The sequence below is a fragment of the Cynoglossus semilaevis genome, chromosome 8 (assembly GCF_000523025.1).
Source record: "Cynoglossus semilaevis isolate Cse_v1.0 chromosome 8, Cse_v1.0, whole genome shotgun sequence".
Lineage (NCBI taxonomy): Eukaryota > Metazoa > Chordata > Actinopteri > Pleuronectiformes > Cynoglossidae > Cynoglossus > Cynoglossus semilaevis.
Window position 1 is genome coordinate 22,728,709 of NC_024314.1, and position 18,794 is coordinate 22,747,502.

Below are 18,794 nucleotides of genomic sequence, written 5' to 3' on the forward strand. Positions count from 1 at the left end.
ATCACACCATGCATCATGACATGATTATTGTTCAGACATCTGGAAAAAGAAAAGAAAAGAAGATTGAAAATGATGTTTTAAGGATGATTTAAAAGGTGTTTTCTCACCACTAACAGTCGTTTTGCATGTCTGACGGCAATGAAATGAGCTACGGAATGTTAAGGGCTGTTAAAGAAAAAAAGTGTGTACGTGTGTGAGGGGTTGGGGCGTTGAATTATTTTTTATTTATGTCAGGTTGTGTAAGATGATGTAAATTCACGTGTGTGTTCACAGTGTCTGTGTGTGTCCCTGTCTGTGTGTGTCATGCTGAGTCGTGCTCTCTGTCCCTTCAGGTGAGAGCCTTCGTTTAGAGCCTCTACATGGAACTGTGAAGAAAAATGTGGCTTTAATTCGTAAGGCGTGTGCGTCTGCATGGTCCAATCCTCCTTTTAGATGTACTGGAATTCTTGTCGATGTGAAACCAGACTGCAGCCTCTTTTCCTTCTTTCCTCTTTATTTGTCCACTTCCCCGTTTCCCCACGGGGGCTTTAAAACTGTAGTGGACGGTGGCTGCCTCTCAACGTCCTCAGCATCCATCATTGTTACCTTTTTAATTGAGCAGAAAAAAAATAAAAACTAACCACCAAATTATAGCTACGTTGCTTTTTGCGTCAGCAGCTGACAGTAACTGATTTGAGTGGAAGCCACTTTGTTCCTTTCTACTGCAGATCCTTGGGTAAAAAAAAAAAAAAACAAAGCTCCTTCCTGCCTGACGTGACTGTTGAAAACCAACAACAAGTGAACAACGTCATCACAAAAAAACACTGAAGCTGAATTCTTCTGTACACAACGACAACAACAAATATTTATTTGCAGTGTTTGTGATGTCACCGTTGTCCCCTTGTTGTTTTCTCTGCCTCCTTCCTGACACCCCAGTCCTCCCCATTTCTAGTAGCCATGCTATGATAAGAAATGAGTTCTAGAATGTTCTAAATAGATTTCATCTTTTAAATGATTAATACGTGACTTCAAAACACGTTTACCCAAGACGACTCCATTAAATCTCGCCTATGTATCAACATAGAGGCTGGTTCTTCTTAGAGATAGAATTCTTGTTTAAAACATCACAATTATCCTTTAGCTTTTTTTTTCTTTTTTTTTTCTCTGTGGTGTGACCTTTATCTGTCTTTCTCATTCCCAGCATCCTTTTCTGCCCCTTCTTCTTTTTCTTATCTTTGCTTTCCCTTCATCTCCCATGTCTCTGGTCTTGGTTTTTCTTTTTTCTTTTTTTTTTTCTAACAATAGATGTTAAACTAGTTCAGAGCTCCATTGAGGAGAAGCCACCAGGCTGGGGTTTTATATTAGCTGGGCTCCAGCCTCAGGAGAGACCACAGGGTCTGGGAGAGCTTTTTTAACTACGTACTGTAGCAGCAGGTGGCACGTGTGGATGGAAGCAAACACTTGTTCACAGCGGAGGTCTAAATGTTGAAGGAGAGCGTCCTGAACTCTACTGCCACCAATCCATCCATTAATATAGTTATATTCCAGTGAATATCCCAACCTTTTCAGGTTAAAATCAATGAAAATTGACTGTGAGAAATACATAGATTTATTTCATATTTTCTGGACTACAAGTCGCACCAGCCAAAAATGCATAGTAAAAAAAAAACTCAGCTAAAGGATGGGAAAAAGTGTGACTTATAGTCCGGAAAATACTGTAAACATATCACCACATTTACGATGTTCCCCTTTAAACTAAAAAAAAACAAAGCTTAAATTATTATCATTAAGAGCATCCACAATAGCATGTTATTTCATCCCCCTGAAAACTATATATAAATACAGAGTATATGTGGTGCGTCTGACTCTGACTGAACCCCAGCAGGTGTAACAACAAGTGAGGCAGCGGGTGGAGAACAGCTCAGTCCCACAGGCAGGGATAGACTGACAGAAGCAATAAAAAGCAGTGTAGCACTCTGCCTCCGCCTCTCAGCCGCTCATCCCGACATTCCCGGCCTCTGTGTCCTGATATCTATAAACACATTCTTCTTTCTTCCTATTCCTGATTATTTTATTATTTTATTTCATCACTCCTGTCATTTCTAGAGCCTCTTTCACATTATTTCCCCTGTAAATTTTCATTTTTTTCATTACATACTGTAACACAATGTTAACCAGGAGACAGATGTTGACATCTCCCTGTAGCTGGCGTTCCCACGCGTTCACTTAACCGTGAAATAAGAGTAAGAGTAAGAAGTCAATCTCCCGATTTCTGCATTGACCCGTATGTGAGCTGTTACAGTTTGATTGAAGGATAAAAGACTGAGGGAAAGCCAGTAGGGTTTGGTTTGTTTTTTCTAGTGCTGCCTGAAACAAAGACATTTGATTTGCATTGTGTTTTGTTTTTCATTAAATCACTTCATGCTTTAAAATGTTGTAAAAAAGAAATTAAATAAACAAAGGCCTCAGCTTTAAAATGTGAAATCCATCCTACAGGCTGCTGCAGAGGTCGTATCCCAGAATCCCTCATCAGTAAATATTGCAGCTTAGTGTGTAATTAGCTCAGATCAATGGTGGAAAGTTTGGGAGCAGTTTTATTGATTAAAAGTGTGTGTGTGTAAGAGAGTGTGTGTGTGTGTGTGTATGAACAATGCCAACTTGTAAATACGTTCCAACAGCGTTTTTAAAGGTCCACAGTGTAAAACACGGGTGGAATGATTTCATATTACATTTCTTTTGGCAGGAATATTAAATAATGTCCCCGGTGTATTTATAATTGTACATTCTCCAAAATGTAAGACTTGTTGTTTTCATTACATGAGAACACGGTGTTTTATTTTATATGTATAATTTTAATTTTATGGACTCAATTTATTTTAAAGTTAGGCTTCTTATTGTTGGCAGAGAATGAGGATTTCAAAGTTCCTATACAATATATCCGTACTTTGCTTTGCTTGGCCTAATAAATCTGATCCTCCTACCACTTAGATACAGGTTGTTAGAGTCAGTGACCAATGATCACCAAGTTATTTTTCAGTTTGTAAGTAAAGCCCTTCAAAAAGGTTTCAGTTCATGCTAACATTATTATTATATTGTCTGTCAGTGGTTAGCTTGTTGTCATTGTTAAAAAGCAGCATCAACTTAGTATTATTACATAGGCAGTCACTTAACTGTGTTTCTCGTCGGGTCACAGTGACTAAAAAACAATCAAAAGGGGTTCATGTTTCAAAGTATTTGTAGGGATATTTTGAGTATTTGAAATGAAAAACGTTTTGTTTTGTTTTGTAACCCTTTGGCTATATTAAAAAACACCGTCTTGTTTTTCAGTAGTTGGTTACTGTACTGGATGAGAGAATCATTTAGCACCACTATGACATCTGAGTTATCAAAATTTCACTTTCGGCTTCATGTTAAACAAATGTTTTGGAAAGCTCAGGTTTAGAGCCAGCAACTCAAAAGCTGAAAAAGTACTGTGTGTGTAAAGTGCAGCACATTTTTGTCTTTTGATAATTCATCCTTGTCTCTTCTCTTCTTCATTCCCCCTGCACTTGTCACTTCTGCCTCTGCTGCTTTCTGCCGCTCAGTGAGCATGCCAGCCAGTGAGAATGAATCAGTCAACACAGACAACGCCCCAGGGGCTGATGTGGAGGGTGAGACCTGCTGCACCCGGCTGGCGTAAGTACCTCTCTCTGTCTCTTTTTATTCCCCTTTCTTACAGACACACCCAGACTCACTAAGTCTTTCTATTTCTCAGCTCTTCGCCATCATTTCCAATCAATCCTTTACCATGTCTTCCATGTGCTAGACCCTAATGTTTGAGTGTCTACACGAGCTTCTCTAATGGCTCTAAATCAGACCTCAGTCTCCATAATGTCGCCAAGCTAATGTTCTCACTGCGATCGGAGAAGATGGAGAACCATGACTGTGGTCTGCCGTCTAACATTTACTGAGAAGACACGGGTTTTTCTAAGGATACGATCTTAGGAGAATAACTATTAGCGAGACCATTAAAAGATGGCGATATGAAAAAAATGATACAAACGTTGGACTTCCAGAGAAGTTGGTAAACCTGTTGTAAAAACCTTTAAATAAATATTATTTGATACTGAAAAGCAGCTTAAAAGGGTTAGGGTAAAAGAGACTCAAGTTATTTAAAAAGAAAAAAAACAATAATTTTACAATGATAATCAATAAAACAAAATTACTGTATTTTGTGGACTATAAGTCGCTCTGGAGTATAAGTCACACCAGCCAAAAAATGCATAATGAAAAACACACATACAAGTCGCTCCAGAGTCGCTTCAGTGCAACAATCTCAACATTGAATGAAACCAGCACTTAATATTTACCTGCAGCCCAGTGTTTAGAGATATTGGCCTTAGATTTCTTTTTTAATTAAAAAAAATTAAATTAATTTTTACATTGTGTTTTTTAACTTTAAAGCTTTTTAATGTTGCAACTTTTCTTCAACAAATCCCTAAGGGTCATGGAATTATTGGAGGGCAAGGATCAGCAGGTCAAATTAATAATCCAATCTCTCCTTTATGTTTGCTAATTGAGTGGCGTTTTAAAGCAGTATTTGTGAAATTGATTGACAATAGTGCTGTCTACATAGGGGGCGCTGCAGAAAAGGTTTGAAAACCACTGCCATGATGTTACATTTCTGACTTTTCAGACTTTTTTCTACCTAGTCTAGAGTGTGTTGCAGCCTTCACTCTGACTAATGCGGGAGTGAATCATCAAACTTTTGTAGTTTTCACCAAGGTTCCAAACGTCTCTGGACGTGACATTAGTACGACCAGGACAAGGTCGACGTTTGGTCATGTCACATTAAAAAGAAAGGTTGAAGCTTTATTTGGTTTCTCTCCCTCCTCTGTGGGAGTCTGTGAGCAGCTGACTCACCCCCTCTCTCACTCCTCTCTCTTTTTGTTCCTTTTTCTCCTTTAATCCAACAAGTGCATGCGTTTAATCCTCTCTCTTTCTCAGACACTGGGCACAGAAGGCACCGTGACTCCGTCCAGGCTCACATCAGCACACAGAAACGCACACAAAGACAAACACCCACATACAAGCCTCGCCCTCACTTTGAAAATATCAAAAAAAAAAAAAAAACGAACAGAACATGAACAGTTGAAGAATGAGGCATTTCAATTTAGAGTGGAATTAAGCTAAGAGCCAGTAGGCACGTACGTCGATGACACACTGATGTTTTTCTGTGCTCTCACCGTCCGCCTGTTCCTTTTTCTTTTTTCCGTCTTTTGTTGTGTGCTTCGTTTGTTCTGTAACCCTCAGACCTACACAAGTCCAAATAAAGGACATTCCAACTTATCAGTGATCACACGGAGACCACTCCGTTTACATTAGAGTATCCAGGGCCTGATAAAACAACAAAGCTCGCCTTAAACTACAAATACAAATCCAATCCTTCATCGTTCCTCTGGGACTTTACCAGCAGTTTGTCTCGGGGCATTTCCTCGCTCTCCGTATTACGCAGATAAGATTGAGATGTTACTGTTCTTTTTTAACTCCCGGCCTCTGTGCGCAGCCAGTCAGTTATCACTATCATGTCTCTGCTCAGGTCCGTCACTCAGTTCATTGGCTTGAACAGATCAAATCAGTACACACCAAACATTTATATCGTAGTATTCATCGGGTTTAGTTGAAGTCAAACCTTCAGTGAAGGTAGATCGTCTACAGCCTGTGAGCTGAGGATCTGCTACACAGTCAGTGACATTTAAAGTGCTTATTATTTTAACTTTTTATATATATTAAAATATGTAGTGTGGTCGGTAATGATCACTTTTATTGAAGTATAATTTTGTTTACTTCAATTTTGTATTTCTACAAAACATTTCAAGTGTTTAAATTGAAACGTCTCAAATTAAATGACACAAAGATTAGTTAACAAAATGACTAGTTAAATTAAAGTCTGACTAAAGGTTATTAAACTGTAGGAACTTCAACAAACGAGAAACTGATACAAAATACTACTGTGTTAGCCCAAAGAGAATTTGGGATTTGCTGTGTAAGGTTAAAAATATTAGACAAAAGAAACCCCCCCCCCTCCTCTCCCCTTCCCTCCTTTCTTCTCCCATGCCCTTCTCAGCTCTCTTCCCTTGTCATCCCTCCTTTCCTACCCTCTCTCTCATCTTATCTTCTTTCCTCTTACTTCTCACTAATCTCTTCTCTCCCCCTCATCCTCTCCTTTCTTTCTTCTCCATCTCCCCTCCTTGCTCCTCTCCTTTCCTCTCTTATCTAAAAAATGACTTCCACATTTCCTCGTCCTCACTTCTTCAGGTTCGTACCTTCTTCTGTTGCAGTGGTGAACCGTCCACAGATTTTTAAACAATTCTGGGGGTTTTTTCACACCCAGGTTGTTTTTGAACCAACTCCAAACTCACAGCGTTATTCTCTAGACTAACTGCCACTGTGCTGTTTGTGCGAACGTTAGCGTTCGGCCAGTTGGTTCAATATACGGATACAAACATCACACCGTTCAGCTCTTCCTTTTCACCTCAGATTTCAGACCTGCAGATGTTTATAAGCTGTTCTCATCTGAAAAGTGCAGTACATTCTGCAGACACAGGGCTGCGCTGATCAGGTGACATGTTTGATAAGGCACCCTGATGATCCTCCAACCACCCGTTTCATGTTGTGTTCCTGTGTCTATACGTGTGTTACGTGTGTGTGTGTATAATCCATTTTGTTCTTTGTGTTCCAGAAATAGGATCTCCAAATCCAAGTTCAGGTTAGTACATGTTGTTTACCATAGTCTTCATCTGCTCCACTGTCTCCACTTGTGTGTCATTCGTGCGGTCAATAGTGTGTATTTGTGTGCAGTCCCAAAGACAGGAGTGAAAACTAGGAAAATAAACAAAAATGATCAAGTTATTACTGCTTCATGATCAGGAAGATATTTTATTTAATTAATATGAAGTCGTGATTTGAAATGTGAAAAATAAATATGCAGAAATGCTGTTTATATATATAAATATATAAATAACCAAAATTATTTTTATTTTTATTTATTTCCGTAACTAGTACTCAATTCCAAAATATAAATAACCAAAATTATTTTTATTTGTATTTATTTCCAATAACCGTAACTAGTACTCAATTCCAAGGACTATAAATGCAACATAAAAAAACCTAATAAAAAAATTTTTTTTTTTTGAAACCTTTATAAATCCACCTTTGTCTCTTCTTCAACCTTTAATTGTGTTGTGCAAAAACAAGGATTTTGTTAGAGAATTAAAGCCACTGTGGCCTGAAATCAAACAAAATGCAATTACCTTTTTTGATCTTAATGGCAGCTGGCGTCCAAAATTAGTTCATCTATTTTACTTTAAAAGGAAAAATACAAGTAGAGGGCAGAAACAAATACTATATATAAATATATAATTCTTGTATACTCTACTTTGTGTTTAGATTAGATTCGATTGATTAGGGTTGAATTTTATTCATCCCACACTAATCCCAAACGTAGTTTTACTTACTTTAATACGACTAGATATTTTATAACTGTTTAATATGGACAAATATTAAACATGCTCTACTGTTAGAATGCATGTGCGCTGGTGTGTTGTTGTTGTTGTGCTTCATGTAACATCCAGTGTGTTCATCGTGGCAGAGGTCGCCGTCTGCCATCACTGACTCCAACTAAACATCTGTCGCGCAAACAGACGTGAGGCTCAAACTGGAATCTTTCCATTTCCGTAACCTTCACGCAGTGTTCACCAGCGCCGCCCTACTGGTGGAGAGATGGTAGATGTCATGGCTTAAGGTTTATTTAGTTCATTTAATTATAATAATAAGTACATTAAGGGCCTATTGAAAGCAGGGTTCAGTGAGTGACACCGGATGGTTCCATCCACTTTGCTTGAAAGCCAAAGCTGCTATTAACAAATTATTACCTCCTCATTAACTTTTAAGGTAATTTGGAACAAGTTGGTGTAATTACATGTTGCCATTTTCACACCTCACTCGTGGCCTCGGTCTAGCACACCGACATTTTCTATAAGGAGGAATATCTAACAGTTTTATTTAAACGACGAGTCTCCACATCTCGCCTTGGTCTTTGAGGATGACTAACCCTGTTCTACAGCTCCGACGCTCAGACAACAGACGTCCACAGATGGAGGAATGATGTCACGACTAATCTGCAGACAACACTAATACACTCTGTGTTTTTTTTCTCCACTTTCTCCCTCACTTTTACTCCTTTTCTCTCCTTTCATCCTGGCTCTCTCTCTTCATTTTTTTTTCTGCCTTACATCTGCATTCCTTTCTACATTCCCCTTTCAATTTCACCTTCTTCCCTCGTAGCCGCTACTCTCGGAGGTGGAACAGGCTGTGCAGAAGAAAGTGCCGAGCAGCCGTCAAATCTCAAGTTTTCTATTGGCTGGTTATCTTCCTAGTTTTCCTCAACACCCTCACCATCGCCTCTGAACACCACATGCAGGCTCAGTGGTTAACTGATGTGCAAGGTGTGTATGTGAGCGTTCAGCCCCAGAGAAAACCTCCTCTGCCAGGACCAATGTTTTGCCTTGACTTGCAATTTTTTGACAACATCTTTTCCCTCTTCGGTAGACATAGCTAACAAGGTGTTGCTTGCACTCTTCACCGGCGAGATGCTGCTAAAGATGTACAGTCTGGGCCTGCAGGTAGGAAGCACAGAAGTCACTGTAGTTTGACAAAAGTGTCACACAGGAACTACTTTGTCCTTCTCATCGTTCTGCTTCCTCTCCGCAGGCGTACTTTGTTTCGCTCTTTAACAGATTTGACAGCTTCGTAGTGTGTGGAGGAATCCTGGAGACCATTCTGGTGGAAACCAAGATCATGTCTCCTCTGGGCATCTCTGTGTTACGTTGCGTGCGCCTGCTGCGGATATTCAAAATAACCAGGTTAGCACTGGCAGCGCTAATGTAGCTAAGTAGTAGTTAATATGAAATCCATGAAGTCAAATAACAGTAACAGTAGAACAATAACAACTAATAATATCTAGTGGGCAGTTACAGCAGGGGTCCCCAAGCCCTGGTCCGTGGACCAGTACTGGTCCGCGGGTCAGTTGGTTCTAAGCCAGCTCATTTCCATTTACTTTATTTATCCAAATGTATTCCAATTATTTTTCAAAATAATATATCTTTCAGACTCTATAAATAGAATAAAGTATAAAAGATGTTTTATTTTAAAAATGTACCGATCCATTTTCCTGTAATATTCCTTCAACGACCGAGGTAAAACTACCGGTCTGTGGTACCGGCTTTATTTTTTTAAGTTTAACAGGTTTTTTTAAGTTTTAAAAGCTCCACAAAATTCAAAAACAAGCCAGCTGTGGTGGTTGAGAAAAGATAAGATGTCTTGGGGGAGGGAGAGAGAAAAAAATAATGCTAGCAAGGACACTAGATCAAAAACCAGAGGATATAGAGTAAAAAAAAAGACCGAGTCTGAACAGAATCAAATTCTACTTGAGATTTTCAGAAATTCTTTAAGAACCTTTAAACTCTTCTCCACAGATACTGGAACTCTCTGTCCAACCTGGTGGCTTCTCTGCTCAACTCCGTCCGCTCCATCGCTTCCCTGTTGCTCCTGCTCTTCCTCTTCATCATCATCTTCTCCCTCCTTGGCATGCAGCTCTTTGGAGGGAAATTTAACTTTGACGAGACCAGACGCAGCACGTTCGACAACTTCCCTCAGTCTCTGCTCACCGTGTTTCAGGTAATGAGGATGTCAACATCGTCCCACTGCTTTGTTTTTAATCCGTCCTGGGAACACGATGAGACAAGTCTGTGTCATACTGTAGATCCTAACAGGAGAGGATTGGAACTCCGTGATGTACGATGGCATCATGGCGTACGGCGGTCCGTCTTTTCCTGGCATGTTGGTGTGCATCTACTTCATCATCCTCTTCATCTGCGGAAACTGTATCCTATTCTAACAGGAGATGGTGACACAGACATTGTAATAATGTTGATTTGAAAAAGAAAAGTGATTTTAAGTCCCATAATGGTACATTGTGTACATTGTGTAATATTGTTTTTTCCTCCGATAATGAAAACCCAATAACTCAGTGCCTGGGTTTCACCAAATGATGTGTCCTAAACGTAGTTTTGGGGATAAACAGCTGTATATTCAAGTGCAAGTCACTAGATGGCAGCATTGCAGCTCATTTAATTAATCTCATACTCAATGGTTTGTGGCGATACCGGCATTTCCGGACTCTAAGCCGGACTCTATACTTTTTTCACACGCTTTGAACCCTGAGGCTTAAACAATGATGCGGCTAATTTATGGATTTTTATGGCACTCCGAGTCTGTATCGGAAATTAAGTGTTTGGACGATATCAGATGTCAGCAAAAAGTTAATATCGCACATCCCTAATTTTTGCCTTTGAAAATGAATAGTGTCAGAGATTGAACTGCAGTGAGACGGTCAGTGAGACGGTCAGAGATGCAGTGAGACGGTCAGTGAGACGGTCATTGAGACGGTCAGTGAGACGGTCAGTGGGACGGTCAGTGGCACAGGTTGATCATTTTTGTTTACAACCAGCAGCCCCGACGACGTGACGGTCGGCCACCTCCTTAACTCCAACACTCTGAACAGATATCCTACTAAACGTCTTCTTGGCCATCGCTGTGGACAATCTGGCAGATGCTGAGAGTTTGACGTAAGAAAGAAAGAAAGTGAATGAGAAACTGATGGGAGAAGACTTTGTGGGGGAAGGGGAGGGAGTGTGGGGAGGGAGTGGGGGTTTAAGTGCTTCTGAAAAGTCTTGATGTTTCCCCTCAGTGTCACAAATCTTTAAATGTTTTCTGTGTGGTGTTGATCTGGGAGCTGGGGATAATAGTGCAGTGGAGACCTCTGCACTTATTTCCTTGTCACTGTCGTGTTGATTCACAGATCCTCCAACAGCAAACAGTAATGATACATGGTTTGTTTTGCTTTGTTTTTTGGTCGTTCTGCAGGCTCGCCAGTCCAGACAAGCGTCAACAAAACGAGAAGCCTCCTCTGGAGGAGGAGAAGAAGGAGAAAATCGAGCTGAAGTCCATCACCTCAGACGGAGAGACCAACACCAACACCAAGGTACAGACACCGCACAGTGGTCTACAATTTATTGTTTCAAGGTTATTCTTTTACGAAATAATAATAACAAATAACAGAGAAATTTCTCTCTATGCTTCTGTTTCTTTTGGAGAAATTATTTTTGCTTTTATGACACTTTATTGTGGTTTCTGCTGCACGGAGGCTTACAAACAAAACAATTGATGACATTGAATTTTGAACAACTTTATAATATATACTTATCTAACAAAAGCAATGTTTGTCAATGTTTCAGTCAGATAAATATAAGGGTTTAACTGAATGTAACTGAAATTTAAAAAAACGTCTTCTCAAAGATTCAAAAACAATTTGCCAAAAAGGTTTTCCAAAATTTCTAAAATTCACAATAAAAGTGTATAATGTATATTGTGCCTCAACTGATGGTGCTATGATGTTACTCAGTCTCTGTTATATCAAGGCCTTCAAGATTAAAGACGACTCTTATCCATTTCAGATCAACATGGATGACTACTGTGCAGATGAGAGCGAGGAAAAGAATCCGTATCCTGCCAACGATTACATAAGTAAAACCAAGACCGTGGAGAGAAATGCTAAAAAGAACCTTGTCTCATCATCAATTCTAAAATTGTTCATTTCTGTCCTTCAGGAGACGATGACGATGATGGGCCAAAGATGCCCGTGGGCCCGAGGCCACGGCCGCTCTCGGACATTCACCTTAAAGAAAAAGCTATTCCAATGCCCGAGGCCCGAGCGTTCTTCGTCTTCAGCCACACCAACAAGTGAGAGGGAACTTCAAACCTGCCACTTTACACATGCACTGAAAACCATCATTTCCAAGGAGAGAAACTGGAACAACTCGCTCTTTTTTTCTCTTTCTCTCTTTTCCCTTCAGATTCAGGGTTTTGTGCCATAAGATCGTCAACCACAACATCTTCACCAACCTCATCCTCTTCTTCATCCTGCTCAGCAGCATCAGTCTGGCAGCGGAGGACCCGGTCAAGTACGACTCCTCCAGGAACCAGGTGAGCCGTGATGTCTGTAAAAGTCAGCCATGGTCGGCCATAAAACCTCCAGTATCTGCACTGCAGTTTTACACACTGATGGAACATCACTATATTTTATACAACATATCGATTTTCCTCACTTCTTATGGCTGTTACTGAGTTGGGGGCTGTAGTTGTCAAGTGTCCTGTAATGAAAACACAGTGAGTGGAGTAACTGTCTGTGTTCTTTTCTACTACTTCTCTCTCTCTCTCTCTCTCTCTCTCTCTCTCTCTCTCTCTCTCTCTCTCTCTCTCTCTCTCTTTTTTGTATTGTATTCTCCACAGCTCTACTGCACTCTGCTGTATATCACTGGTCCACTCAATTAACCTTCATATTAAACCTTAATGACAAATTATTCAGGATTTACACATTATTTTCTGTTGTCATCGTCTGTTTCAGTCTAATACGGATCCATTAGCCTTTTGGCCACAATGTCCCAGTATTTATGTGGGATCATGAACGCAGCTCACCATGACCTGAGTGACTGAGTTTTAAAAAAAAAAATCCAGATTTTGCTTTTTTCTTTGTTGCAAATGGCTGACAGAGTCACGGTCTCTGTTGTGCTTTTTAGATCTTGGGCTATGCAGACCACGTCTTCACTGGACTCTTCACCATCGAGATCATTCTCAAGGTAGTACTTCACAGTATTTCACTGTATACACTGAAGATACAAGTCCATATAATAATAATAATAATAATAATAATAATAATAATAATGGGCCAAAGAAGTGACATTTATGTATTTATTTAGTGCGTTACAAGTGTTTTTTCATGACATGATTTATCTCCTCTTTTGTTTTGCAAGATAAAATTAAACAGTAAGAGTTAGTCCAGAAATGGCCTGGGTAAGATCAAAGATGACTAAAAGTTGCCCTCATGTCATCAAAGTGTCATCGAAGCATTAATAATTTGCAACATTTAAAGCTGATTTTTTTAAAAAAAAACAACAACTAATGCAACAACTAATAGTCACCTCAAAGGAAATTTGCTGAAAATGATTGAAATGAAAATAATGCAGGGAAAACATAAATGGATGTTAGATAAATGATAAACAGAAAAGCTGTCTAAAGTTTGACAACGACAACAGTAAAAAAATTAACTACGGCAAAAAAAAAAAAAATTCATTTAGTGTCATGGACCCCTGGTGGTCGACCTTGGAATCAAGTATGTAGTTTGGCCCCTAAGCCAGACTTTGACACATCTGATGTCGATCTAAACTTTTTACTGAGTAGCTTCATGAGGTCCAAACTTCAGCCTGGGAAAAAGCTTTTTTTTTTTTTGTTTCAAAATAAAATCTCTCTTGTACTTTGCTGCATCTGAAACCAGTCCTGAGCCTTTGGTCCTTTATGTTTTCTAATCCATAATCTCCGTACCTGTGGTGTGTACAGATGACAGCCTATGGAGCCTTCCTGCACAAAGGTTCATTCTGTAGAAACTATTTCAACATTCTGGACCTGGTGGTGGTCAGTGTGTCCCTCATCTCCTCTGGAATACAGTGAGTCTTCATGTTTTCTAGTCTTGTTTTGTTGTGTTTTTTTTTTTTTTTCCCCCATCGAGTTCATTGAAACATACTGTAGTAACAGTAGTGGCTGCTGCATAAAAAAAAAACATAAGTCAATGTGTAAAGTGGATAAGTGGGAAAAAATGTTTTTCCTTTTTCCTAAATTTGCCCATTCTTCACACTTCATCCTCTGCTGTCTAATAACTTCACACCTCATTTCTCCCAATCCTTTCTTTCTCTCTCTCTCTCTCTCTCTCTCCCTCTCTCCCTCATTCTCTCTCTCGGTGCTGTTTATTAAAATGTATTTTGCCTCCTGTAGCAGATAACTCCTTCTAATGCTCAGATGTGTCTCAAGTTTAATATGCTATACCACACTCTCTGTCTCTAATGCTCAATAGCCTAGACCTCACGACGTAAGTCCACATTAGACTACATTAATAAACCCCCCTCTCACCCCCTCTCCCTCCCCCCTTTAACAGCCCTGTAACTTTACATGTGTAACACTTTTATTTAGTTGTTTCTGTCATCTCGGAGAGTCTTTGTTGGAACATAAGAACTCTTTCACCTTAAACCGTTGAAAGTGTACTGATTATTACAGTTGTGTTACTGCACAGAAATACTGGACCAGTGTGATGCAGTTTCCGTGGTCAAACATTCCAGATCTTCTTATTCTGCTCTCACAGTTCTGGTGTAATTAAAGGCGTGCAGTCAGGTCTTTGTCATGCATTTGGCAGCAGGTCAGGCCCCACGCTCATATTATTGGAAGAACTCAACTCTCCGGGGTTATAGAAATGACAATTGAATGCTAAAGTGGTTTCTGTTTGTTAAAGGAGTGAGTGAGCGGAATCATTCGCAGGCAAAATCCACTGCGATGACGCGTTCTTTAGCACGATAGCAACTCTTTTTTTACTCTCTAATGTAAGTGTGTTATTATTTTTTGATATGTTTAAATAATATCACACAGAAGCAGCGTCTTGGATCAAAAGTTGCTAAACTTTTCAGGAGTGTTTTTCTAGCAGGAAATAAATTATCAATCTGTTAACAAACATGCACTAATGGCTAACCAGGTGTAATGACAGCTGTGCTAATTTTGGAAAAAGATTAAGGAAATCTCTGTGTGAAAAAGCAATGTGTAGAAACGGCTGCTAAAATGTAGCTAGCAGCTAGCGTTAGAATCTGATCTCCACTGGACTGCCTCTGCAGTAGAACTGTGTAAAAAAAGTTTGTTCTACAACAAGAACATTTTAAAACTAAAATAATTAAATAAATAAGTACTTAGTAATCATAAAGGTAGTTTAAGTAAAAAAAAAACTAATGTAATTAAAGATGTGACTTAGCATCTGCGCCTGTTTGTTGTTGTTCAGTAGAAACAGGTTTTCTTCTGTGTTCCACTGCCTCCTGAATTTTTTTTTTTTTAAATCAACAGTTAAAATTAAATACATTTTCTTTACTCGAACAGTGTACGGAAGCTGAAAATTTTAATTTTTAGTTTTTCGGGGTTTTTTTAACATAAAGTAACTGTTCCGTTCGTAAGATTCACACCGTCATCCTCTTGGATTTGACTGCGACTGATAACATCCTGCTCCACTTGAACTGCCTTTAACAGACATTTAAACTGTACCTTCCTGTTTAAAATATTTGTACTACGGGTCTTTTCCTCACACTGAGTAATGTCTCTCCCTGTTAATCTTGTTCTTTGCCGACTGAAAAGACACTGGTGTGAATGAATACAATGACATTTTGAATATTCTTCTCCTGGCATTTTGAGAAGGGGATTTTGCAGGTGTTTTTTTCTACCACCAAAAAAACACTAATTTAATTCTTGTGTTAAGAAAGTAACAAGTTAAGGTGTCTCTTTGGTCTAAATCTCCAATCCAAAATGTCACAGTATTCATTTGATGGATATTATTCTGTCATTATTTTTGTTGTTTCTGAAGGACGCACTGTTTGACCTCTGGATTGAACTGACACACTCCTTCTCGTCTGTTTGCCTGTGGAGCTCTTGTTGGCGTCTTTGTGTCGTACTTGTGCGTGTTTGTCCCCGTGTCATATGTGTTGCTGTTCGCCACAATCAGCCGCAGGGAAATGAGTTGTGGCTGATTACTGGCAGTTTCTGTGTTGTCGTCCTGTTCTGACAATTTGAACGTTTTACTCCAGAGAAGTTACAGAATCTCTCTGCAAAGTTCTGAAAGTGACCCGTGATGACAAGCTCATTTTCTGACTGATGGAAATGTTTCGACTGCTTTCACTGCACAAAACCTGATTTCCACATAAATGCATTAGGCTCCATTATATTATGGAACATGCAATTAGTCAAAACTCAAATTTTCAATATGCCAGGGTTAATGGCTGTGGAATTTCTGATTTTAATTTGATTTCCTTGTCATTTTGACCACCTAATATATAGAGAATAATATTTTATAGCTTATGTTCTTGACCATAGGGTTTATACACAAATATATACTACACTAGTTGTCATATTGAGCAAATATATGTAAGAAAAAGCAAATATTTGTTGACTATTTTTTATATAGATTCTCAACCTGTGTTTTGACATTCAAACTATTTAAAACTCTATACTACATTTTTAGATTGTTGTAAAGTATCTATCTTTACATCTGCAGCATTTGATAAATCAGATGTTTCCACTTCTGTATTATAACTTGTTGTGTCTTGCAGGTCCAGTGCCATTAACGTGGTGAAAATCCTGCGAGTCCTGCGAGTGCTCAGACCACTGAGGGCTATCAACAGAGCCAAAGGGCTAAAGGTCAGTACGCCGGGGCGAGAAGGCAATTTGAACGTCAAGCTCCAGAGATGTTATCAAAAGTTATCAAAGCAAAACCAAATATCCAGACCCAGAGTGGGAAGTATACGAAGTGTTTTTCTGAAGACCATTCTCAGTCCTCAAAGACATACTCACCGGTCTCTCTGCTGTTTTCTCCAGCACGTGGTGCAGTGCGTCTTTGTGGCCATCAGAACCATCGGCAACATCGTAGTCGTCACCACGTTGCTCCAGTTCATGTTTGCATGCATCGGCGTGCAACTATTTAAGGTAGGTTTAGAAAAAGGAGAGTTGTCTGAAAATAAAAAAATAAAACATTAAATAATATCAACAACTTTTTTTAAATTACTAACCTGAAGCTCTGCCTCTTTTTTTTTTTTTAACCACTAGGGCAAATTCTTCATCTGCACTGACAGCTCTAAACAGACTGAAGTTGAGTGCAGGTTGGATTTCTTTATTCTTGCACTAACAGGAGGGATAAAAAAGACAAATACATAAATATGCTGTTTGTGCGCGTCTGACGACTCGGTTCTGCAGGGGTTCCTACATCATGTATAAGGACGGAGACGTGGGGAAGCCTGCGAGAGCTCAAAGACACTGGGAGAACAGTGAATTCAACTTTGACAACGTGCTGCAGGGCATGATGGCTCTGTTTGCTGTGTCGACGTTTGAGGGCTGGCCAGGGTGAGCTGTGATTGGATGTTGGCCTCGTACTAAAANAGGTTATTGTACAGAGCCATAGACTCCCACGCTGAGGACGTGGGTCCCATTTACAACTACCGCGTGGTCATCTCCATCTTCTTCATCATCTACATCATCATCATCGCCTTCTTCATGATGAACATCTTCGTTGGTTTCGTCATCGTCACGTTCCAGGAGCAAGGAGAGCAAGAGTATAAGAACTGTGAGCTGGACAAGAACCAGGTAAACGTTAGATGAACATATGTCTGGACGTGAGTTTGAAGACGAGAGTCCGACCGGGTGTTCGGCCAGATCTGAAGGTTGACACAGGGCAGTTAACTCATTCAACTCGTCTGTCAATAAGCCGCTACGCTTTCAAGTATAGGTTCGCAGCTGGGCTCCCTCAGAACTTACTTTTTTCTAGGACAGTGAAGGCATCATAGGTAAACAAATTTGCTGCTAGTTCGAGACTGCTGTTATTAATATAATATAATATCATATAATATATTTTAATCTCCATGCAGTTAAGCAGCTACTGTATAGATGCTGTGCTTATGAAATATAGACACATCTTTTGCTGATAGCCAATATGCCCATATTGTCCAAACACTTAATTTCAGATTCCGATATGAACCGATACAGTTATAGCGGGGCAGTGGTGGTCTTTCCTCTGGTAATATTTAATTATTATATCTGTACAGACCACTGTAAGAGTTGCTGCATACAACCCCCTGATTATCAATATAGATCAATAAAATGAGCTGCAATGCTGCCATCTAGCGAGATTTGAGACTTGTTTATCGTTCATAACGGTCTGTTCATGTGTTATGAAGGAGTTGGCAGTTATGGAAATGGGAGGTGAGGAGATGTGGTGAGAGAGAGCGTGTGTGTCTGAGGAAGAGAGAGTGTGAGAGGAGGAAAAGGCGTTTTTGGAGAAGCAGATATCACATGATCATTTGAAATATGATATAATAATGTTTGAAAAAACCCATATCACCAAGAAGAGTGTGTTTTTGTTTTCCCCTGTATGTGCGTCACACAGCGTCAGTGTGTGGAATACGCTCTAAAGGCTCGTCCATTGCGTCGCTACATCCCCAAAAACCCATACCAGTACAAGGTGTGGTACGTGGTCAACTCCACCTACTTTGAGTATCTGATGTTCACGCTCATCCTCCTCAACACCATCTGTCTGGCCATGCAGGTGAGCAGGAAACATCCACAAAAACAAGCAGAAATCTCCCTTTACTCAACATTTTATTTAATTGATTTTTTTTTTTTTTTGTCATGCAGCATCATGGACAGACAAAAAATTTCAACGACGCCATGAACATCCTCAACATGCTCTTCACTGGACTCTTCACTGTGGAGATGATCCTCAAACTGATTGCCTTCAAACCAAGGGTAGGTCCATTTTTAAAAGCACCACAGGTGTGTGTTGTACGCACTGGGCAGGCTGTTAAAACGATTGAACGACATGAGTGCGGATGACTGTCTGGTTTACTCCCCGAGCATCAGATGATAATCAGTACGATCTGACTTGATGTGCTGTTTAATCCCACTGCTCCCTCGTTACCCGGCTGTTGTTGCTATGTACGGTCCAGTTGTTGAATTTCCTGGTGCATCATCATTTTAAACAGTAACAGATGGAACCGATTCCCTTTGTTGCTGCACAGGAAGCGAAAAGCCCTTGAATGCAGTCAACAGTGAAAACATTGGGTTTTTTTATTCAGTTCTTTTATTATTAT

The 18,794-nt window shown here is 39.7% G+C and overlaps 1 protein-coding gene across 1 annotated transcript in view; it reads left to right on the forward strand.

The window, feature by feature from the left end:
* Positions 1 to 18,794, forward strand: part of cacna1c (calcium channel, voltage-dependent, L type, alpha 1C subunit) — a 173,587-nt gene that overhangs the window by 131,202 nt on the left and 23,591 nt on the right. The window contains 21 exon segments of the mRNA XM_025057260.1: positions 3,564 to 3,654; positions 6,701 to 6,727; positions 8,305 to 8,465; positions 8,569 to 8,642; positions 8,731 to 8,882; positions 9,495 to 9,696; positions 9,782 to 9,902; positions 10,583 to 10,688; positions 10,936 to 11,062; positions 11,535 to 11,604; positions 11,688 to 11,820; positions 11,934 to 12,063; positions 12,657 to 12,716; positions 13,474 to 13,580; positions 16,266 to 16,353; positions 16,531 to 16,638; positions 16,759 to 16,811; positions 16,906 to 17,052; positions 17,091 to 17,292; positions 18,092 to 18,250; positions 18,340 to 18,450. Of these exon segments, the coding sequence (XP_024913028.1) occupies positions 3,564 to 3,654; positions 6,701 to 6,727; positions 8,305 to 8,465; positions 8,569 to 8,642; positions 8,731 to 8,882; positions 9,495 to 9,696; positions 9,782 to 9,902; positions 10,583 to 10,688; positions 10,936 to 11,062; positions 11,535 to 11,604; positions 11,688 to 11,820; positions 11,934 to 12,063; positions 12,657 to 12,716; positions 13,474 to 13,580; positions 16,266 to 16,353; positions 16,531 to 16,638; positions 16,759 to 16,811; positions 16,906 to 17,052; positions 17,091 to 17,292; positions 18,092 to 18,250; positions 18,340 to 18,450 (2,429 nt within the window).